At 34.8% G+C, this 18,790-nt stretch overlaps 3 protein-coding genes across 6 annotated transcripts in view; 2 read left to right on the top strand and 1 right to left on the bottom strand.

The window, feature by feature from the left end:
- LOC147842396 (rho-associated protein kinase 2-like) overlaps positions 1–18,790 on the top strand; it is a 164,165-nt gene that overhangs the window by 86,693 nt on the left and 58,682 nt on the right. The window lies entirely within an intron of this gene.
- lcmt2 (leucine carboxyl methyltransferase 2) lies at positions 132–15,001 on the top strand. 4 transcript variants are annotated; one of them, XM_087265759.1, is made up of 15 exons: positions 132–178; positions 261–377; positions 4,423–4,547; positions 4,639–4,720; positions 4,811–5,000; positions 7,025–7,181; positions 7,624–7,813; positions 10,569–10,676; positions 10,777–10,864; positions 10,944–11,180; positions 11,358–11,570; positions 11,645–11,742; positions 12,558–12,745; positions 13,543–13,678; positions 14,299–15,001. In XM_087265759.1, the coding sequence occupies exons 2-15, from the start codon at positions 336–338 to the stop codon at positions 14,464–14,466; spliced, it is 2,022 nt and encodes a 673-aa protein (XP_087121885.1). In that variant the 5' UTR covers positions 132–178; positions 261–335; the 3' UTR covers positions 14,467–15,001.
- crygs2 (crystallin, gamma S2) lies at positions 14,523–18,720 on the bottom strand. Its single transcript, NM_001012262.1, has 3 exons — positions 18,673–18,720; positions 17,315–17,557; positions 14,523–14,869 (listed from the first exon to the last, which is right to left on the bottom strand). Exons 1-3 carry the CDS (start codon positions 18,679–18,681, stop codon positions 14,597–14,599), a joined length of 525 nt encoding a protein of 174 aa, NP_001012262.1. The 5' UTR covers positions 18,682–18,720; the 3' UTR covers positions 14,523–14,596.

Below are 18,790 nucleotides of genomic sequence, written 5' to 3' on the forward strand. Positions count from 1 at the left end.
TGCATTAACCATTTTAAAATAATACATTTCGTTAGTATTTATAAAATCTTATTTTTATATTAAATCTAACAAAGTAAATAACAACTACTTGTTAAAAGTAATGTGATGCTGTGTACAATAAAAGTCCCTTTAAGTGTCTTTGGTACAATCCTACGGTACAAGTACCGACACTCGGCATGTAAAGTACACATGTTTATATGTTTGAATGAACGTATTTTGCTTAGACTTGTAAGGTTTAATTGTAAAAGCTTTTGTCATAGACGAATGTGAAGCCGCTTCCGCTGTGCTGCTTCCTTGTTGTTCACTGTGAAGACTACACGTGTGTCCAGAGAGTGATGCCAGTAAACAGAAAAAGAGAACAAGGAAAAGATGCTGCCGTGAGTCTGCCAGTGTTTAAATTCAGTTTATGTTGGTTGTAACAGGATAGGCTCAGTGCCATTATCTTTAGGAAATATGTCATTGAAATGTATTTTCGCCACTTAAAAACTGTCAAAAGTATCCCGTATTATGATTCTCTGGCGTAGTTTAGTAGTGGTACTGCATAATAAAAATACTAAATTATATAATATATGATGACAATATGTGAACTGGAGTGTGAGGTGTCTAGGGGCCAAAGGCAGGGGCGGGATTTAACCAATAAATAAGGTAAACAGTCACTTAATCCCCCAGGGAATCTGGGAGCCCCCAATAAATGTATGGAAGCATAAATTATACCTACAAATTATGTAACATAGTTTACTATCATATGTTGGTGAAGGTCTAACAAATTTTAACGTCATTATTGCATGCAAAATTGTCCCCCGCCCCAATCAGAGCAGCTTATTCAGGTAACTTAAAAAATGTAGTTTTAAAAATTAAATAGTTGATTTATTGTTTTAAATTGTGAATTTATTTTAAGAAAACAAATAATTTATAGTGTAGAGATTGTATTAAAATATAAAGTATTAAAGCAAAGGGCAGCACGGTGGCGCAGTGGGTAGCACAATCGCCTCACAACAAGAAGGTTGCTGGTTTGAGCCTCGGCTGGGTCAGTTAGCATTTCTGTGTGGAGTTTGCATGTTCTCCTCGTGTTGGCATGGGTTTCCTCCGGTCACTCCGGTTTACCCCACAAGTCCATAAACCTCTAGTACAGGTGAATTGGGTAAGCTAAATTGTCCGTATTTTATGTGTGTGATTGAGTGTGTATGGATGTTTCCCAGTGATGGGTTGGGGCTATGCGCTGGCGGTTCATTCCATTGTGGCAACCCCAGATTAATAAAGCCACTTAGCTGAAAAGAAAATGAATAAATGAATTAAAGGAGATTGAGTGATGTAAGAAAAGAACAGCAAAATAATTACATATTATATTGATATTACTGCAACTGACTGCTGGGGTACAATTGACTGCTGGGGTGCAACTGACCGTGTGGCCCCATGGCTGAAATTGCTAAGGGCTCCCAAATCAAAAACCCCTGCCTTCGAAGCCAGTAAATGGAAAAAAAAAGTCAGTGGAAATGTTTTTTTTTTACAACAAGGAGTTACCAATTTATCAGCAATAATAAGTTAAAATATAAACAAATATAGTATAGTAAATAATTTTTATTAAATATTACTATATCAGGGTTCATACAAATTTGTACTACAGAAATTTTAAGAAAACAAATCATTTATAGTATAGAGATTGTATTAAAATATAATTTATAAAAGAGTATCGAGTGATATAAGAAAAGAACAGCAAAATAAATAAATAAATGAATATACACAGGGTGCTTACTACTACAACTGGAAGTAGGGGTGCAACTGACTGGCACTGCTTAGGGCTCCAAAATCAATAAATCCACCCCTGCCTCCAGCAGACAGTGGAAATGTTTGCTGACAAAACGTTCATTAATGTCACGCACACACACTATATATATATATATATATATATATATATATATATATATATATATATATATATATATATTAGGGATGGGAAGATTAACCGATATGTATCGATACGCGGTCATGCGCGTGCACGATGCGAGTGCATCGGTTGAGCAGCAGAGGATGAATGAAATTTTGGAAGCAAATCGAGATGCATCGGTTTTTGCGAGATGCATCGATTTTTCCGAGATACAGCTTATATTTTTTAATATAGAATGTATTTTTTATTTATTAACAAGTGTTGTCAACCTGTTTTTGGCGCATAATTTAATCGACCTACATAAAGTAAGCCTTAGGAACGGATTTGCGGATGTGCACACACTACAACTCAGTGTATCAGGTGTGCGGATGAAGCTAGTGGAGCGCCCTCAGAAAGCGCGAGAAGCAAAACAAACATTTTATTCCCCACTGAGTTTTAAATCTAAAGTATGGCAAGCAACATTATGGATTTAAGGATGGACGACATGACAGGACAGATGCAATTTGCAAAATGTGCCGCGCATCTGTAAAATACGCGGGCAGTACGACTAATCTGAAATCTCACTTGAAGCGGCACCACGGTGTTGTTGTGAAAGCATCTTCCAGTGTTTCTGCATCCCCGGCTTTCGCACTGCTTCAACCAGCTCCAAAAGTGGTGAGAAAAGCATTGCAAGTTTTTTTCCATGCGCAACAGTTCTGCTCGCTCTACGCCAATAACGAATGTTATTGCATTGTTCATCTGCAAAGATATTCAGCCTAGTGTCACGGAGAACGAAGGTTTTAAACACCTCCTCCTGTTAATTTTTATTTAATTATAATAATAATAATATTAATAATAATAATGATAAAAATAATTGGGTGTCACGGTGGCACAGTGGGTAGTTTGACCACCTCACAGCAAGAAGATTGCTGGTTTGTTATATTTTTATTAGCCTGTTGTTTACAGTGACAGTGATGTTTCAAAGCAGCATAACACTGCTAGTTCACAACCTTAAGTTTTGAATAATCAGTGGCAAAATATATCTTTGTAAAACTTGTTTTCATAGTTGAAAAGTTAAATCACAATTCTTGTTGTGCAATGCTAAATTTATTTATGTTGAAAGAGTGCAAATATATACATATTTTTTTAATATATATTGCACTTATACATTCTGTTTATCTTGAAAATACTTAAATAATATGTGCTATATGTTATAAAATGGCCCTCTACTGTAAACTGAGACTCTGGCTCTGAGAGAAGAGCCAGTTTGTAAAAAAAAAGTCTTGGTTTTGCTTGGTTTATAAATAATCAAACTCATTCAATGGCACAGCATCCTCTTTCACATAATCTCATAAACTTGATCTAATTAGTTAGTGCTGAAATATCCCATCGTATCGTGATATGGGTGTGAATCGTATCGTGTTGCATCGCAATATGTCACAAATGTATCGCTAATATATCGGATCGTATTCTTTGTATCGAGATGCGTATCGGATCAGCATTATAGTTTAGATGCCCAACCCTAATATATATATATATATATATATATATATATATATATATATATATATATATATATATATATATATATATATATATATATATATATATATATATATATATATATTAACAATTAATAAGGTGAAAGAGATAAATAACAAATTGGATAAAAACATTAACCCAATAATTAAAAACAAATTCATATTTGATTTAAAATATTATAAAAATTAAAAAATGGCTAAATAAAATAAATATTTTGAATTATAATAAATATATAATTTTCAACTGTAATAAAGTGATTAATAAAAAATTATTAAAATAAGTAAACAAATGTGTCTATGCATGCCAAAAAAAAGTACTATAACGACTAGGAAAAAAATGGTAAATGTTGAAAACCTTGTAATAATAATAAATTAATAACAATTCAGACTAGACGTGGGCCGGTATAAGATAACCTTGGATAAAATAATGTCATGGTTTCATGGTTTAACGGTATTGTGATTACCACTTTAATATATGGTCTTTTAAATGTCGGGGTAAAAAAACTAAAACTTTTTGCCCCTTTGTACACAATATATTTTATTTTGAGAAACATTTAAAATATTTTGGAGCAGTAAACATGTCAGGCTAAATAATTCAAATGAATCATTGACTTCTGCTGTCTTCATTAGTTTCAGAAACACTGATTTCATTACAATTTAAGACAGCATCTTTAAAGATCTTTTCTGCTGGAGATACTGTTGTGCTACAAAACCAAAAATAAATAAATAAATAAATAAAAAATCTTACATATACCATAGGAACAGTAGCAGAGAAGTGTTGTCAGTTTTAAAACCTTAACTTTTTCAAACCACGGTATATTTTAAAACGGTTATCATCCCATGCCTAATTCAGACCTATTTATAATATACATTTTAGATAAATGAAACGCGCTAAACCTAAAGGGTTAGATCACCAAACAAAAAAAGCCAAATGCTGTCATCATCTCACACTTGTGTGCTTCCAAGCTGTGACATTCTTTTGTGAAATCCATTTTTTCCTCTTACATTCACCCTCAGGTACAAGGGACAAATGACAGCAGTGTGGTCAGTAAGGTGTCAGCAGCGGCACAGGGCTACTTCCACGATGATTTCCTCAAGCATTTTGTGTGCAAGATGTCAAGAAGAGCTCCACTCATTAATAGGTAAAAGTTTGGGAAAGTTCAGGCTGTTTTGATAATTATATTGTCATACAAGAGAGCTTATATCCATGATGTGTGTATATTTCTTTGTCAGAGGTTATTATGTGCGCTGGAAGGCAGTCGATCACTGTGTGAAGCAGTTTCTCCATGCAACAAAATCCTGCTCCAGGAGACAGGTAGGAAGAAATGTCCTTGTTTAGTGTTTGTGAGTTCTTCTTAAAGTGTGGAGAATGAAAGATTTGATCATTTCCTTATCTTAATGTCAGATTCTGTCACTGGGAGCGGGGTTTGACTCGCTGTTTTTCCGGCTGCGTGCAGAAGGAGCCCTTGGAGGTGTCACTGTTTTTGAAGTTGACTTTCCAGAAGTTGCCCGTCGCAAAGCTGCCTTGATCAATAGCAATGCTTGCCTGAAGGACATGTTGCCAGATTGGGAGACTGTCCTAAATAAGCAGACTAGTAAGACATTCACATATTATTAATAGATTAAATGAACAATAAGATTTTTGTCATGACTGAAAAAAGACAAAAAGGGACTTTCAAATATCAAAAGTGTAAATTAGGCATTTTTGTGTATGTTTGGACTGTGGAAAAAACCAGAACACCCAGTGGAAACCCAACAAACACGGTGAGAACATGCAAACTCCACAAAGAAATGCCAACTGACTTAGCCGGGAGGTGTGAGGCGACAGTGGTAACCACTGAGCCACCATGTTGCCAAAACTTATCATCACCAATATTAGTACTTGTTGATGGTTTGATGTTTTCCTTTTTTATTTACCTCCATCTATGTATTTATTTATTTTTAATGATTGTTATTATTTTCTATGTTTATTTTAGTCATATATATATTTTTAGCTTGTTAAATAATTAGTTAATCTATTTGTTATTATTATTTAGGATTTGTACTTTTGTACTTTTGGACTATAACCCATAACACATTTATTTAAAATCATATTTCTGGAAACTTTAATTAAACATGTCAACAAAAAAAATAACATAAAACAATCTTCTAAAAGGTAGCAACCAAACAATTACTAATTAATTTGAAATCTCTATATTTTGTCACTGTTTTTTACCAATTTGTCAGCAATAATTATTTAAAATATAAACAAATATAATGTAATAAAATATCTGGGTTCATACACATTTGGACTACTAAAATTCCAGGACTTTTCCAAAACTTTCAGGTAAATATTTATGACCTAATGTGTCTTGCAATGTCTACAAATGTAGTAAATAAGAAAAAAGAAATGTATCATCATATTTATTACAGCATATCAAAAAATAAGTATGTAGTTTCTATTTATTTTTATATTGGTAAAATAGTTTTAGAAAGTATCTTGCTTAAAATATTTCAGAAAATATTTGGTTTGTGTTTTCACAAGACTTATATGATTAGTAAAAATCTATATACTGTAGTAGTATGTAGAATAGACTTTAATGTAGAATAGTAGTGTGCAGATTTAGTATGCAGATGCACTTACATTTTATGTTTGTGGCTCTGTACATACATGTTTGTTGTATCATGGTTTTATTCATTTATTTTTATTTAAAACCCTAACCAGGGATGAAGGCAGCAAATTAGCTTCATGTCATATGCTCCATGTATGTGACATTGGTTGTCTATGTATTATCCCTGTTAAATAAAAACAAATAAAAAAAATCAGCCTTTAGCACACTCAATATCTTAACTCTGTAGTTTGAGATTGTTTCTGTACACGACACTCGATGTAGCTTGAATTACAGGCATTTGAAGAGACAGACAGCGCAACTGTATTACAAATTAACCCAATATTATCATCTCAAATAAATTTGAGTACATAAATATTTTTTTTAAACCAACTTTCATGACTTTTCCAAAATATTTTGGGTTTATTTTATGTTTTTAAAACTTTTCCAGGCATGAAAAATTAATTCTCTCATTTTCTTGTCGGCTTAGTCCCTTTATTAATCCGGGGTCGCCACAATGGAATGAACCGCCAACTTATCCAGCAAGTTTTTACGCAGCGGATGCCCTTCCAGCCGCAACCCATCTCTGGGAAACATCCACACACACATTCACACACACTCATACACTATGGACAATTTAGCCTACCCAATTCACCTGTACCACATGTCTTTGGACTGTGGGGGAAACCGAAGCACCCGGAGAAAACCCACGCGAAGGCAGGGAGAACATGCAAACTCCACACAGAAACGCCAACTGAACTGAGGTTCGAACCAGCGACCCCGCGACCTTCTTGCTGTGAGGCGACAGCACTACCTACTGCGCCACTGCCTCACCGGCCTGGAAAATGCTTTTTTCAAAATTCCATGACTTTTCCTGATTTTCCAGCACCATAGAAACCCTTCAGTATATAAACTTTATTATTCATAAGAAAAATATTAGCAATTTTTAGTGAAATCCTCCAAGTCTGTCTGTGTTTCCAAAACATGCTATGTGTTAGAACAATGACCGTGTGTTTCCTATTCATATATAGATGCTGTGTTCATCAGCAGTGGTCATTATAATCTGATTGGTGTCGATGTCAGGAAGGAGCAGGAAGTGGAGGCAAGTCTAAGCGCAGCTGGACTGCAGTGGGACAATCCTACACTCATCCTGTCAGAGGTGGTGCTGACTTACATGGAGACGCAATGGTGAGGATGTGAATTCAGTGTGGGACAACATTGAGCCTTGGTAATCATTCTGCAGTCTGCTTGTTATCCTGATGTCATTGTCTTTTTGATTATCTAATATTTTCCCTTTTTTGTTCTACTGTACCATAAACGAAAGCCATACTAAAAGCTGCAGCAATGTTTGGCACTTTTCGAGGTTATTAAATAAAACAGCATACTTCTATTGGTAGCCTGAGGTACATTTCTCTATTTATGGATATGACAATTCACTTATGTACTGTGCTACTGCACTGTAATGATCGACCCGACAGATCAAATATAGTCCTGTTATGATTCTGTGTGAGACGGGCTTCATGTGCTTGCTCATTAAATGAATCCTGAACAAAATACTGCAGCTTTAACTGTTTTGAAAACAGTTTAGTGTATTTTTATCACTTTGTGTTTTGTCTTTTTTTTTCTCCAGGTCGGATGCTGTGATTGGCTGGGCTGCCAGGCTCCTCCCACAGTCTATGTTCGTGATGTATGAACAGATCCGCCCAGATGACCCATTTGGCAGAGTCATGCAGAGCCACTTCCTTAAGCTCAACTCTAAAATTCATTCTCTACAACAATATCCAGACACTGTGGCTCAAACCCAGAGATTCATACAAAAAGTAAGTCTTGTATTAAAATTTCATGGCCTTTTTTAATGTTTAAAGTAATTAAATTAAATTAATATTAATGTTTCCAATATATATATATATATATATATATATATATATATATATATATATATATATATATATATATATATATATATATATATATATTGAATTGTTACACTCCGTTTATTTTTTAATTTCTGTTAGATGGAGAGGGTTTTTTTTTTTTTTTCAACAAATTTCTAAACATAATAGGTTTAATAACTCATTTCTAATAACTGATTTATTTTTTCTTTGCCATGAAGAGTAAATACTATTTTACTAGATAATTTTCAAGACACTTCTATTCAGCTTAAAGTGACATTTAAAGGCTTAACTAGGTTAATTAAGATAACTGGGCAGGTTAGGGTAATTAGGCAAGTTATTGTATAACATCGGTTTGTTCTGTAGACTATCGGAAACAAATTTAGCTTAAAGGGGCTAATAATTTTGTCCTTAAAATGGTGTTTAAAAATTTTATATCTGCTTTTATTCTTGCCAAAATAGCAAAGATGCACTTAATCAAAAGTGAAAGATTTTATTTTACTTTTTAATTTTTTTTTCATACTGTATTTATTTTCTCTTCATTAAAACTGGTTTATAGTTTCCACACACATATTAAGCAGCAATGTATTTGCAACATTTATAGTTTAAATAAACATCCAGGTTCGTACAGTTATGGAAAACTTGGTCATGGAATTAAAAAAAACAAAAAAAACAGAAAAACTCACAAAGTTTTGGAAAAGTCATGGAAATTAGCATAAATGTCGTATACTTGAATTAGGGCTGCGTAATATTTGGAAAATCTAACGTTACAGTATTTAGTATTTCTGTGATATATATTGCGATGTGAATACACTTTCACTAGATGATTTAACAGGTTTATTTGGCTTGATTGGGGGGATTTTGTTGAGTGAATCTCAAATAATATATAACAAATGAATTACAAGCATAGATAAATAAAATATAGTAAAGATAAAAGCGAATTATACTTTTTAGTGATTCACTATTCGGACACAGACATTGATTAATCAACACTGCATTGTCTTTATTGTAGATCAGGGGTGTCAAACTCAATTTACCTGGGGGCCGCAGGAGGCAAAGTCTGGGTGAGGCTGGGCCGCATAAGGGATTTCACAAAAAAAAGTCCTCAAATGTCATTATTAACAGTTTTAATTATTTCTTCTGAACATGAAGTGTCCTGAACATTAATAGAACATTGAGTGAAGATTATGAACAGTTCTTCTGAACATGGCATCTTTTGCCTACTTCTTGCTGCCAGAGACTTGACAGCGCTTCTTCTCACAAATCTGAACCACATTTGGCTTTAGAGCGGAAGCAGTTGAGACCCTCAGTATGGCTTGAAGATGATCATCATTAAGTCTAGACCTGTACTTTGACTTATTGAAGTCCTAGGGAAAAAAGTGGGGGAACTCACTCAAAACTTCCATTCCCTCACCTAAAAAAAGGCGTATATATGTATAAATAAAACACCCCCACCCCACTCCAGTCACATCAGTCTGTACCAGTCTGTATCTACCTATAATATATATAAGATGCAGGCTGTAGCTAGGTAGGTGGCAGGCTGCAGATAGGTAGCTAAGTGGCAGGCTGGGCGGGAACAGCTTACCTTGGTTCTGGCCGGCGCGAGTTCCCTCCTAACACTTCCCGCCCGTCACAGCGTCTAACAGAGGGGCGGGGTGCGTGGTGACATCACCGGCATCCCCGCCCCTTTGTTTACACGGCGGACGGGGAATGCCAGTGACCGCTGTGTACGGATAGAATCAGCGGAGCGGGGAGCGCTCTCTCTCCCCGCTCAGCGGATTCTGTCAGTGTACAGCGGTCGGCGCGGGCCACAAAATATTGCACTGAGGGCCGCAAATGGCCCGCGGGCCGCGAGTTTGAGACCCCTGTTGTAGATTATTTAATCTTTTTTAAAGTTACGAAAAAATTCATTCATTCATTCATTAATCCGGGGTCGCCACAGCGGAATGAACCGCCAACTTATCAAGCAAGTTTTTACGCAGCGGATGCCCTTCCAGCCGCAACCCATCTCTGGGAAATACGAAAAAATTCTTGTGGCTAAATGTTTTAAAATTTTAAATATTGAAATGTTCACACAGGCCTTAAAGTTTACAGTTTACTCAAAGAATAAAATGTAATCACTATTTACTTACACTTCACTTGTTTTAATACAATAAGAGTTATTAAATTATATATTTTTTTGTGTTCATTGAAAAAAGAAAACTCATAAATGTTTGAATCAAGTGAAGGGTGTAATGAAAATTGTAAGTAATTTTGGGGTGAACTGTCTATTTAAAAATGCATGCAGATGATAAACTTTTCTCCATTATGATTAAACTCTATATTAAACTATAATCCTGCAATGTAACTATTGCGAATGCACACATTGCCATATCGATGCTGAAGCAATATATTGTACAGACCTAACTTGAATATAGGTAAGTTGTCTTCTTTTCTGTCCTTGGCCAAAAACTTGCTCTCACATTGTTAGTGCATTAAGCATAATCAAAATCAACTTTACTTGGATATAAAAACACATTTAAACAAAATAGATTGTTGCGGTTTCTACGATATGCTGCAATAAATTTGAGCATCATTGTATTTCTTATTATTTACCATGTATATGTACACACTAAATGAAACATTTCTTATAATATAATTAATCAACATTTATCTCAGATTAACAGATCATTATTTGCCACAGGGCTGGGAAAAATGTCACTGTCTGGACATGAACCAGTTTTATTTTGATCTTCTTTCTGAAGATGAGAGGGAGAGAATCGAAAATCTGGAGCCGTTTGATGAGTTTGAGGTGAGCAAATGAACTTATTCCCAGAAACAACAACAAAAATGTCAGAATGATCTCAGCATGACCACTGAGTCTGACCGAATGACATGTTTATCTTTACTAGGAATGGCATCAGAAATGTTCTCATTACTTCATCCTTACTGCCTCCAAAGGCTCTGTGACCAGGCAAGCTCTTCTCACGCTACCAAATAGTAAGTATAAACACCTACATTACATATTTGACTAGGGAAGGTGGCGTGATAAATCAAGATGCATGCGCTCTTTTCCTAGCATCCTCCATTCCCCAAATGACTCCTCAATGGAACACACATCCTCCTCTGGTCGTTCAGCCCATGTGTGGATCACCGTCTGTGGAGGCTCTTGGTATGGCATCTGCCCTTCTGACCCCTGAAATCATCCTTCTCACTGGAGGCTTTGGAAGAAATGGAAGAGACACTGCAGCAAGGGTCCTGATCAAAGAGAAGGGTGGCTGGAAATGTTCCTGTGTAGAAGTACATGGAGATAAAGGTGATTATCAATGGTTGGAAGCTAAAAAAATCACAGCCAAAAGGAGCCAAAATATTAAAATAATATTAGCTTATTAAATTCTATAATTGTTCATACCTGCTTATTGTAATTTTTCAAAATAACCAGTTTGAGCGGTTTATAAGTGATAAGGCAATACCTGGCATTTGCTGTTCTCAGTGGTGAGTCTTTATCAGACGTTGACTTCTGTCCCTGGTGGTGGAGTCGTTCTTTTCGGAGGCCGATCTTCTCCACTTAGTCCATCAGGCAGTGTCGTTTTGGTGACCGCTGACCTTGCTGATGAAGTACAACTTTCATTCACGAACATAGTTTGTACTGGCACTGGTCCAAAGCCACGATGGCGACACACATCTACTTTAATATGCTACAACGGTGAGATTTTTCACTCTAAATATTTTGTGCAAATAAGAGGCAAGCAATAACGTCTTGTTCATATGTAATTTCAGACAAGACCTTTCTGTTTGTGTTTGGAGGACGTTCTGAAAAGGATCCGATTCTAGGAGATGCACATTTCCTGTGTTTGGAAGACAAGCACTGGACTGAGGCATGTATTAAAACACATTGAAAACATACAATTTGATGGTGAGTTTGTTCAGAGTGGTTGCAAAACTACTTCTTTAAAGCATTATGTCAAAATATAAAACACCCTTTTTAGCTTTGCATTTGCATACTATACCTAATAACTAGGCACCATCCCTTGGCCTACCCCCAAACCTAACCTTAACCTTTTTAAGTTTATGCATACTGTAAAATATAGAGCTGATTTATACATTTGGCAGATGCTCTTTATCTGTCTGCGCCAATAGTCTAGTGCGATATAAAGCACCAAGGTGCTCACGGTGACCTGAGTTCGATTCCTGGCTCAAGGTCCTTTGCCGATCCTTCCCCCATCTCTGCTCCCCACATTTCCTGTCTGTAAAATCTCTACTTTCCTATACCAATAAAGGTGAAAATTCCTAAAGAAAAGAAAAGGATGCTCTTTATCTTAATTCCATTGCCGTTGATGGTATACATTTTTTATTAGTTCATGCATATGTTAACTTAGCTGGAAATTGGACATTTATTTTAATGTTGCAAGCATCATGCTACATCTATTAGGATTTCAGAAAATATGTTTTAAACAACATAACATAAAAATATTGTTTGAAATAAAGAATTCATTCCCAAATGCATGAATGAACTTCATATCTAAATGTTGAAAATAATGTGAGCAAAAAAAGAGCCTTAACAATCTAATAGTAGTGCATGTCCCATAAAAGAGACCTTCTGAGGGTGCAAAAATGGTCCTGTGTATGTTCTGAAATAGCCATCACATCTCAAGAGTGACTGTTATATCATCTTTTTTTGTGCTTCCATCAGATTACAGTTGTTGGTGCTGGTCCGGAAGCCCGCCACTCCCATTCAGCTTGTCCCTATGGAGGGGGGCTTGTGATATTTGGAGGTTTGGGGGAAGGAGGCAAACCTCTGGGGGATGCCCTTTATCTAAGACCCACGTCATCAGGTTTCTGCTGGGAGATGAAAGATTTACATCCACCTCCAGTGCCCAGGTTCAAAACACTCACTTCCTGTCTATATTTATTGGAAGTATTTATTGATGTCATCGGTGTTATTTGATTTAATATTTTGTTTTTTGTTTTTTAAACCCAATCTTTAGAGTTTACTGGTCCAACTTTTTTTTTTTTTTTTAGCAAACTCAAATATATACTTGCGGATTCACTTTTTTTTGCTCTGACTTTTAAGACCTGACACTAGGGATGCACAGTATATTGTTTCAGCATCGATATTGCAATGTGCACACCCACAATAGTCACATTGTAAAGATACACAATGTCCAATCTGAATTATAGTTGACCAGGAGCTACAGAACTATATTTAATAACTGTATTTATGTGGAATTTATGCAAAAAAACTTAATTAGAATTTATGTCTTGTTTCCAGCCCAAATATCTACATTTGAAAGCAAAAACAATATTATTTCACTTACCCCACTGGCAAATAGTTTCCTTAAAACAAGCAAAAATCTCTTTATTTTTCACGTATTTCTTCTGAAGGTGAAACCTAAACAATACTGTTACTTGGTCTTAGAGTTTTTTGATATTGAGACTAGAAAGAAGACAAAACACATTTTTTACTCCCTATAAATCATCAAATGGAGATATTTAATCCATATTTTGAAACTGTGTAACAATATTTTTCGCAGAAAACTAAAATATCGCAAGATCAGACTTTTCCAATATCGTGCAGCCCTACTTGTCAAGACTTTATTTTGGAATGGGAAATGTAAGGAATGCATCATAAAATAGATATGTGCCACCTCTATGTGATGAAAATCCTCTATTTTTAGATACTCTCACTCAGCTCATGTAATTAATGAGAAGCTGGTTGTGGTTGGTGGAGTCTGGCTTCAGGCTGATGGAGTACCAGGAGTTTCTATAGTAAATCTCAACACTGGAAGCTGTGTGGAGATCCAGCTGGATACTGTAAGTAACTCTAGCACTGGCTAATGGTTTATTATAAAATTATCCATACTGGTTTTAAAATCTTTATGGCTTGGAGTTAGAATGTTTTTTTTTTCTTTTTATGTTTATGTAAAAAAAAATTATAAACTATAAACAAAAATATTACTGTTATGGTATTTTATTTAATTTGAACCAGTGTTTAGTCTTATAGGAACTTCATAAAGGAATCAGATCTTTTAGTTATATTAGAAATTAGATTTTTGAATATATATATATATATATATATATATATATATATATATATATATATATATATATATATATATATATATATATTCAGTTGAAGTCAGAATTATTAACCCCACTTTGAATTTTTTTTTTCTTTTTTAAATATTTCCCAAATGATGTTTGACAGAGCAAGAAAATTTTCACAGTATGTCTGATAATATTTTTTCTTCTGGGAAAAGTCTTATTTGTCTTTTTTCAATACATATATACATATATATATATATATATATATATATATATATATATATATATATATATATATATATATATATATGTGTGTATATATATATATGTGTATATATATATATATATGATTTGTTGTCATGATTTACCTCTGTTTCTAATTGTTTCAGTTGTCTGTGCCTTGGCCTCTGATGCTGCATTCGTTCTGCTCTGAGTTGCTGGATTGTGAAGGATCTGAGGTGGTGCTGATTGGTGGAGGTGGAAACTGTTTCTCATTTGGAACTCACCTCAACCTTCATCCTGTTACTGTGGATCTTAAATCAATACTTTGTTTTTGATTTTAGTCATAGCACTCAAGTACAAACTACAAACAAGCAACAAATGTGCTGCTGAGTGAGTCTCTAACCAAACTTTTATTTGAGCTGGAACTTCGAGTTGATATAGCCCAAGCACTGTGACACAGAAACATCACTCTGTAAAGCGACGGAAAGACTGCACGCTGGGACAGATTGCGCCCCAGTCCACTGGTTTACGGTAGTTGCCCTTTTCCAGGAAGTACTGGTGGCCACGATAGTTGGGATGCTCATAGAAGATCCAGTATCCATCCAGAACTTTGCAGGAATTAACCTCTCTCAGACGGAACCTCTCCTGCACTGATGGACAGTCTTCAATGGACTCTATAGCCTGGCCTGTGAAGTCGGGCTTGTCGTACAACTGAACCTTGTACTGCATTCCACTCGTCTGCATGGGTTTGAGGTGTAGGAGAAATGAAACAAAGACATGATGACATCAGAGAATATTTATGTCCATACTTTAGGACTTTAATAAGCTTTTACATAAATAAATGGATGCTTTTAGCTTTTTTGACCACTCTGTAGATCTTTGCTGTCCACTAATTTAATCTGGAAAATTTTCAAGACATATTTATTCAATTTTATTATAGTATTATGCTTCTGATATTCAAATACTGGCCCAACACAACATCTTTGTCCATATTCAGGGTTCGTACGGGTGCTGGAAATCCTGGAAAATGAATATAACTTAATTTTTTTAGTAATGTTTTCAAGGTTAGAAAAGTGGTTGGATTTTGGACAAAGTGTTTGAACCTGCTTGAAGTTGAAATTGCAGGGCTCGAAAATGCGACCGTTTTGGTTGCAAATGTGCCTGAATTTTTATCTATGCAAGTTGAAAATATATTTGGGAGCATTTGTGCGAGAGCATAAAATTGTTGCCTTGCGACCAGTTTTCATTGCAAAATGTTCCCCGCATGTGCGTATTTAGGAGACATTCACGCAGAATGCATCATTACAGCTAAAAACGCCAAACGCAGTGCTCAGAAATAGTTTAAAACAGTTGCCATGTCAACTTGCTAGAACAGTTCAATAATTTGCAATAAGAAAATTCTTGGGTTCGTTAGGATTTAATTAATTACATGAATTTTGAATAGCAATGCACATAAAATATCATCACCAAACTTTGAGTAAAACAACCCAGGCATTTTTGTTTGAAAGTGCACAAAGCCTTCAGGCAGAAAATGTTCTGAAACGTTATAGATTTTGCATGTCTTTCGTAATGTGTTTTTATTTTAAATTAAGCCAGTGATGGAAAAGATTAAAGAGAAGTAAATTGACTGGATTGTAATTATGTTTATGGTTCATTGATTACAACAAGCGTCTGTTATACATACAAATATGGTCTTTCAAACTGACTCTATTGAATACAGCAGGCCATATGAAAATTGATCTGCTGACAAAACCCTACAGCCAAATTAGTTAACCAGACCTAATGGTTAAAGGTCTAATTCCTGACCTTCCACTACTCAGACACTGGCTTTAACCCAGCAAATAGAATTCAGTTTGAGCACATTGTGCAAAAGTCTGATCTCAGTCTAACCACAGCTAATCTTCCACACCTTTTACATTGAATTTTGATGGTCACGTTTAACATTTGTTGACTAGGAGAAATTTTGCAAGCTTGTTGACCAGAGTTCATTAGACTATAGTATTATTAAACTGTTTAATATCTGGAAGACTTTTTAATTTATTTATTAATATTTTTGAAGGATTTCTCAGCAGACATTCTGATGACTATAATAAGTATATATAAGTTTCTTCAGGCCTTTAGCCAGGGAGGGTTTGGGTGGTTCGAGAAGTCCAGAATTTGGCCTCTATATATGAACTCATATGAGTCTCGTTTTTGACAGTATGCCATCAAAAAATGTGAAAATAACCAATAGAAGAAGGGTTTAAGACAAATTTATTTTTTATTTATTCAAATTTACAAATTCTGACTGAGGAAATGAGCTGGCCAGTTTGTTATTTACCTACAGGCTACAGTTTTGAATATGTTTTTCGTTGGTTTTAAAAAGGTTTTAACAGATTGCTAATTGTTTTTTAATGATGCATGATAATAAATTTGTACATTTAAATAAGTATTTTTTTACCATCTAAGCCCCCCTTTTTTCATTAAATTTATTATTATTAATAATTTTATTATTGTATATTTTTTAGTATGTGTATATACATATGGGTGTATGCATGTGTATGTGCATGTACATATACATTTTATATATTTATTTTGTTCTCTCTTTCTTTCTTTCCTCATTATATATCCTAAGGATTTTTTTGTATTTACAACCATTTTGGTAAAAAATGGTAAAAAGAAAAAGAAAAAAAATTTATGGACTAATTGCAAAAAAATAAAAACTTTTACCCTGTATTGCACTATATAACATGTAATGTTGTATTCTTTAATAAAAATAAGTTCCGAAAAAATATAAGTATTAATAAATTAAATGTAATTAAATAATAAAATGTTTAAAATCCAATCTTATAACAATATTTATAAAATTATAATAGCTTACAGTTTAAGCGCATTTCTCAATAAAAAAAATTGGTAAAATTGTATGGTAAGCACTTTAATAAAAATTTTAGGAAATATGTTTGTTGCATCAAAATGTATGGTTGTTATCACTATCTGACAAGCTAATGCAGCAAAGATTCGTGCTTGCTATGTCACAAATGCTGTATTTAAACCACATAATTTAATAGAAATTGGAGAACTGCAAAAAGCCACTTTTTGAGAACACCCCTTTCAGGTAATATTAATTCGGCGTCCCTCAGAATATTAGACTGTCAAAATAAAGCATAACCCAATATTTGATGCAGTGATAATAGCTGAACTTACAAAGCGGATAATCTTGCAGGAACTGAGGCAGTCATTGAGTCCCATCCAGCCCAGGTACTCCGGATACTCGCCCCTGGTCAGCAGGTAGCGGTTCCCCGTGTAGTTTGGCCGCTCATAAACCACCCAGGCGCCGCTTTCCACACGGATCGAGTTGCAGCGGCTCAGGTAGGTGTGGAAGTCGGAGCAGTCGCTATCGCACTCGTAACGACGGCCTTGGAAGTTCTTGTCCTCAAAAAACACAATCTGAGAGAGAAATGAGGTTGAAGAACAGATTTTAAAGGCTTGTCGTCGAACATACATATTTAACTTATCCGCTTAATTTCTAGTTTAGTTTTTTTCGTATTTTCTCTGATTAACAATAAAATATAGGCTAGTATCAACGGTTTTAACATTCATCATGGAATGATATTTTTTAATACTATTTTATGCAGCATGTTTTTATATTAGGGTTGTGTATTAACCAGGTGTTTACTGAATATGGTATTAGTAACTATATTTCAGGTATTTGCACTGCATAGTCTGCAATATTGGCTTAATCAGCTATCTGCAGCTCTGGTCAATCTGCTCAGTCATAAACCAAATATGGTCTATTAAAATAAAAATAAAAAACGATGACTTTAAATTTAGACAGATCGACAATTGTCTAAGCTGCAAATAAAAACATTTCATTTACTACAACATAAAAAAATAAGGACTTAAGTTTCATTAATGTATGAAATGGTTTTAAATGGTGTCATTGTTTAAGCATCACAAAGACATTATTGCTTATAATGCCAAAAAGTTAACAATATTTCAAAATTTCTACTTACTGCATATTTTTACATTTCTTGCCAAAAATGTTGAATTTTACATTTTTCATTTTCTTTTCGGCTTAGTCCCTTTATTAATCTGAGGTCGCCACGGTGCAATTAACCGCCAATTTATCCAGCATATGTTTTACACAGCCAATGCATTTTGAGCCGCAACCCATCACAGGAAAACATCCATACTCATACATACACTATGGACAATTTAGCCTACCCCAATTCACCTGTACCGCATGTCTTTAGACTGGAGGAAACCCACGCAAACGCAGGGAGAGCATGCAAACTCGACACAAAAATACCAATTGACCCAGCCGAGGCTCGAACCAGCGACCTTCTTGCTGTGAGGCAACAGCACTACCTACTGCACCACTGTGTTGCTTGTTGAATTTTACAAAATAAAAATAACGAATAAGTAAAATTCACGAAACATGAATATCATAACCATGACTAACAAAGCAAAACACAAACCTAAACACAAACCTAACAATAATGCGTTTTTATGCAACTAGTCTGAGTTTAAGCCTCTTTCCCAATATATTCAGTTCTACTCACCTTGCCCATCTTGAATTTTGTAATTAGGCTGGTCAGGAGGAAGTAGTCTGAAGTCCAGAGTGAATGATTATGGGGCTGTTTAAATATGCAGCTCTCAAAGTCAAAATGACGAGAAGGG

This window comes from Danio rerio, chromosome 9 (genome assembly GCF_052040795.2).
Source record: "Danio rerio strain M-AB ecotype USA chromosome 9, GRCz13ab, whole genome shotgun sequence".
NCBI lineage: Eukaryota > Metazoa > Chordata > Actinopteri > Cypriniformes > Danionidae > Danio > Danio rerio.

Excerpts from the sequence above, each read along its gene's own strand:
- lcmt2 (XM_087265759.1), top strand. The coding sequence starts at position 336 with ATGCCAGTAAACAGAAAAAGAGAACAAGGAAAAGATGCTGCC. Across the intron at positions 11,743-12,557 it reads AAGACAAGCACTGGACTGAG|ATTACAGTTGTTGGTGCTGG; the intron begins GCATGTATTAAA and ends TGCTTCCATCAG. Across the intron at positions 13,679-14,298 it reads TGGAGATCCAGCTGGATACT|TTGTCTGTGCCTTGGCCTCT; the intron begins GTAAGTAACTCT and ends TAATTGTTTCAG.
- crygs2 (NM_001012262.1), bottom strand. Across the intron at positions 14,870-17,314 it reads CCTGCAAGATTATCCGCTTT|ACGAGTGGAATGCAGTACAA; the intron begins GTAAGTTCAGCT and ends AAACCCATGCAG.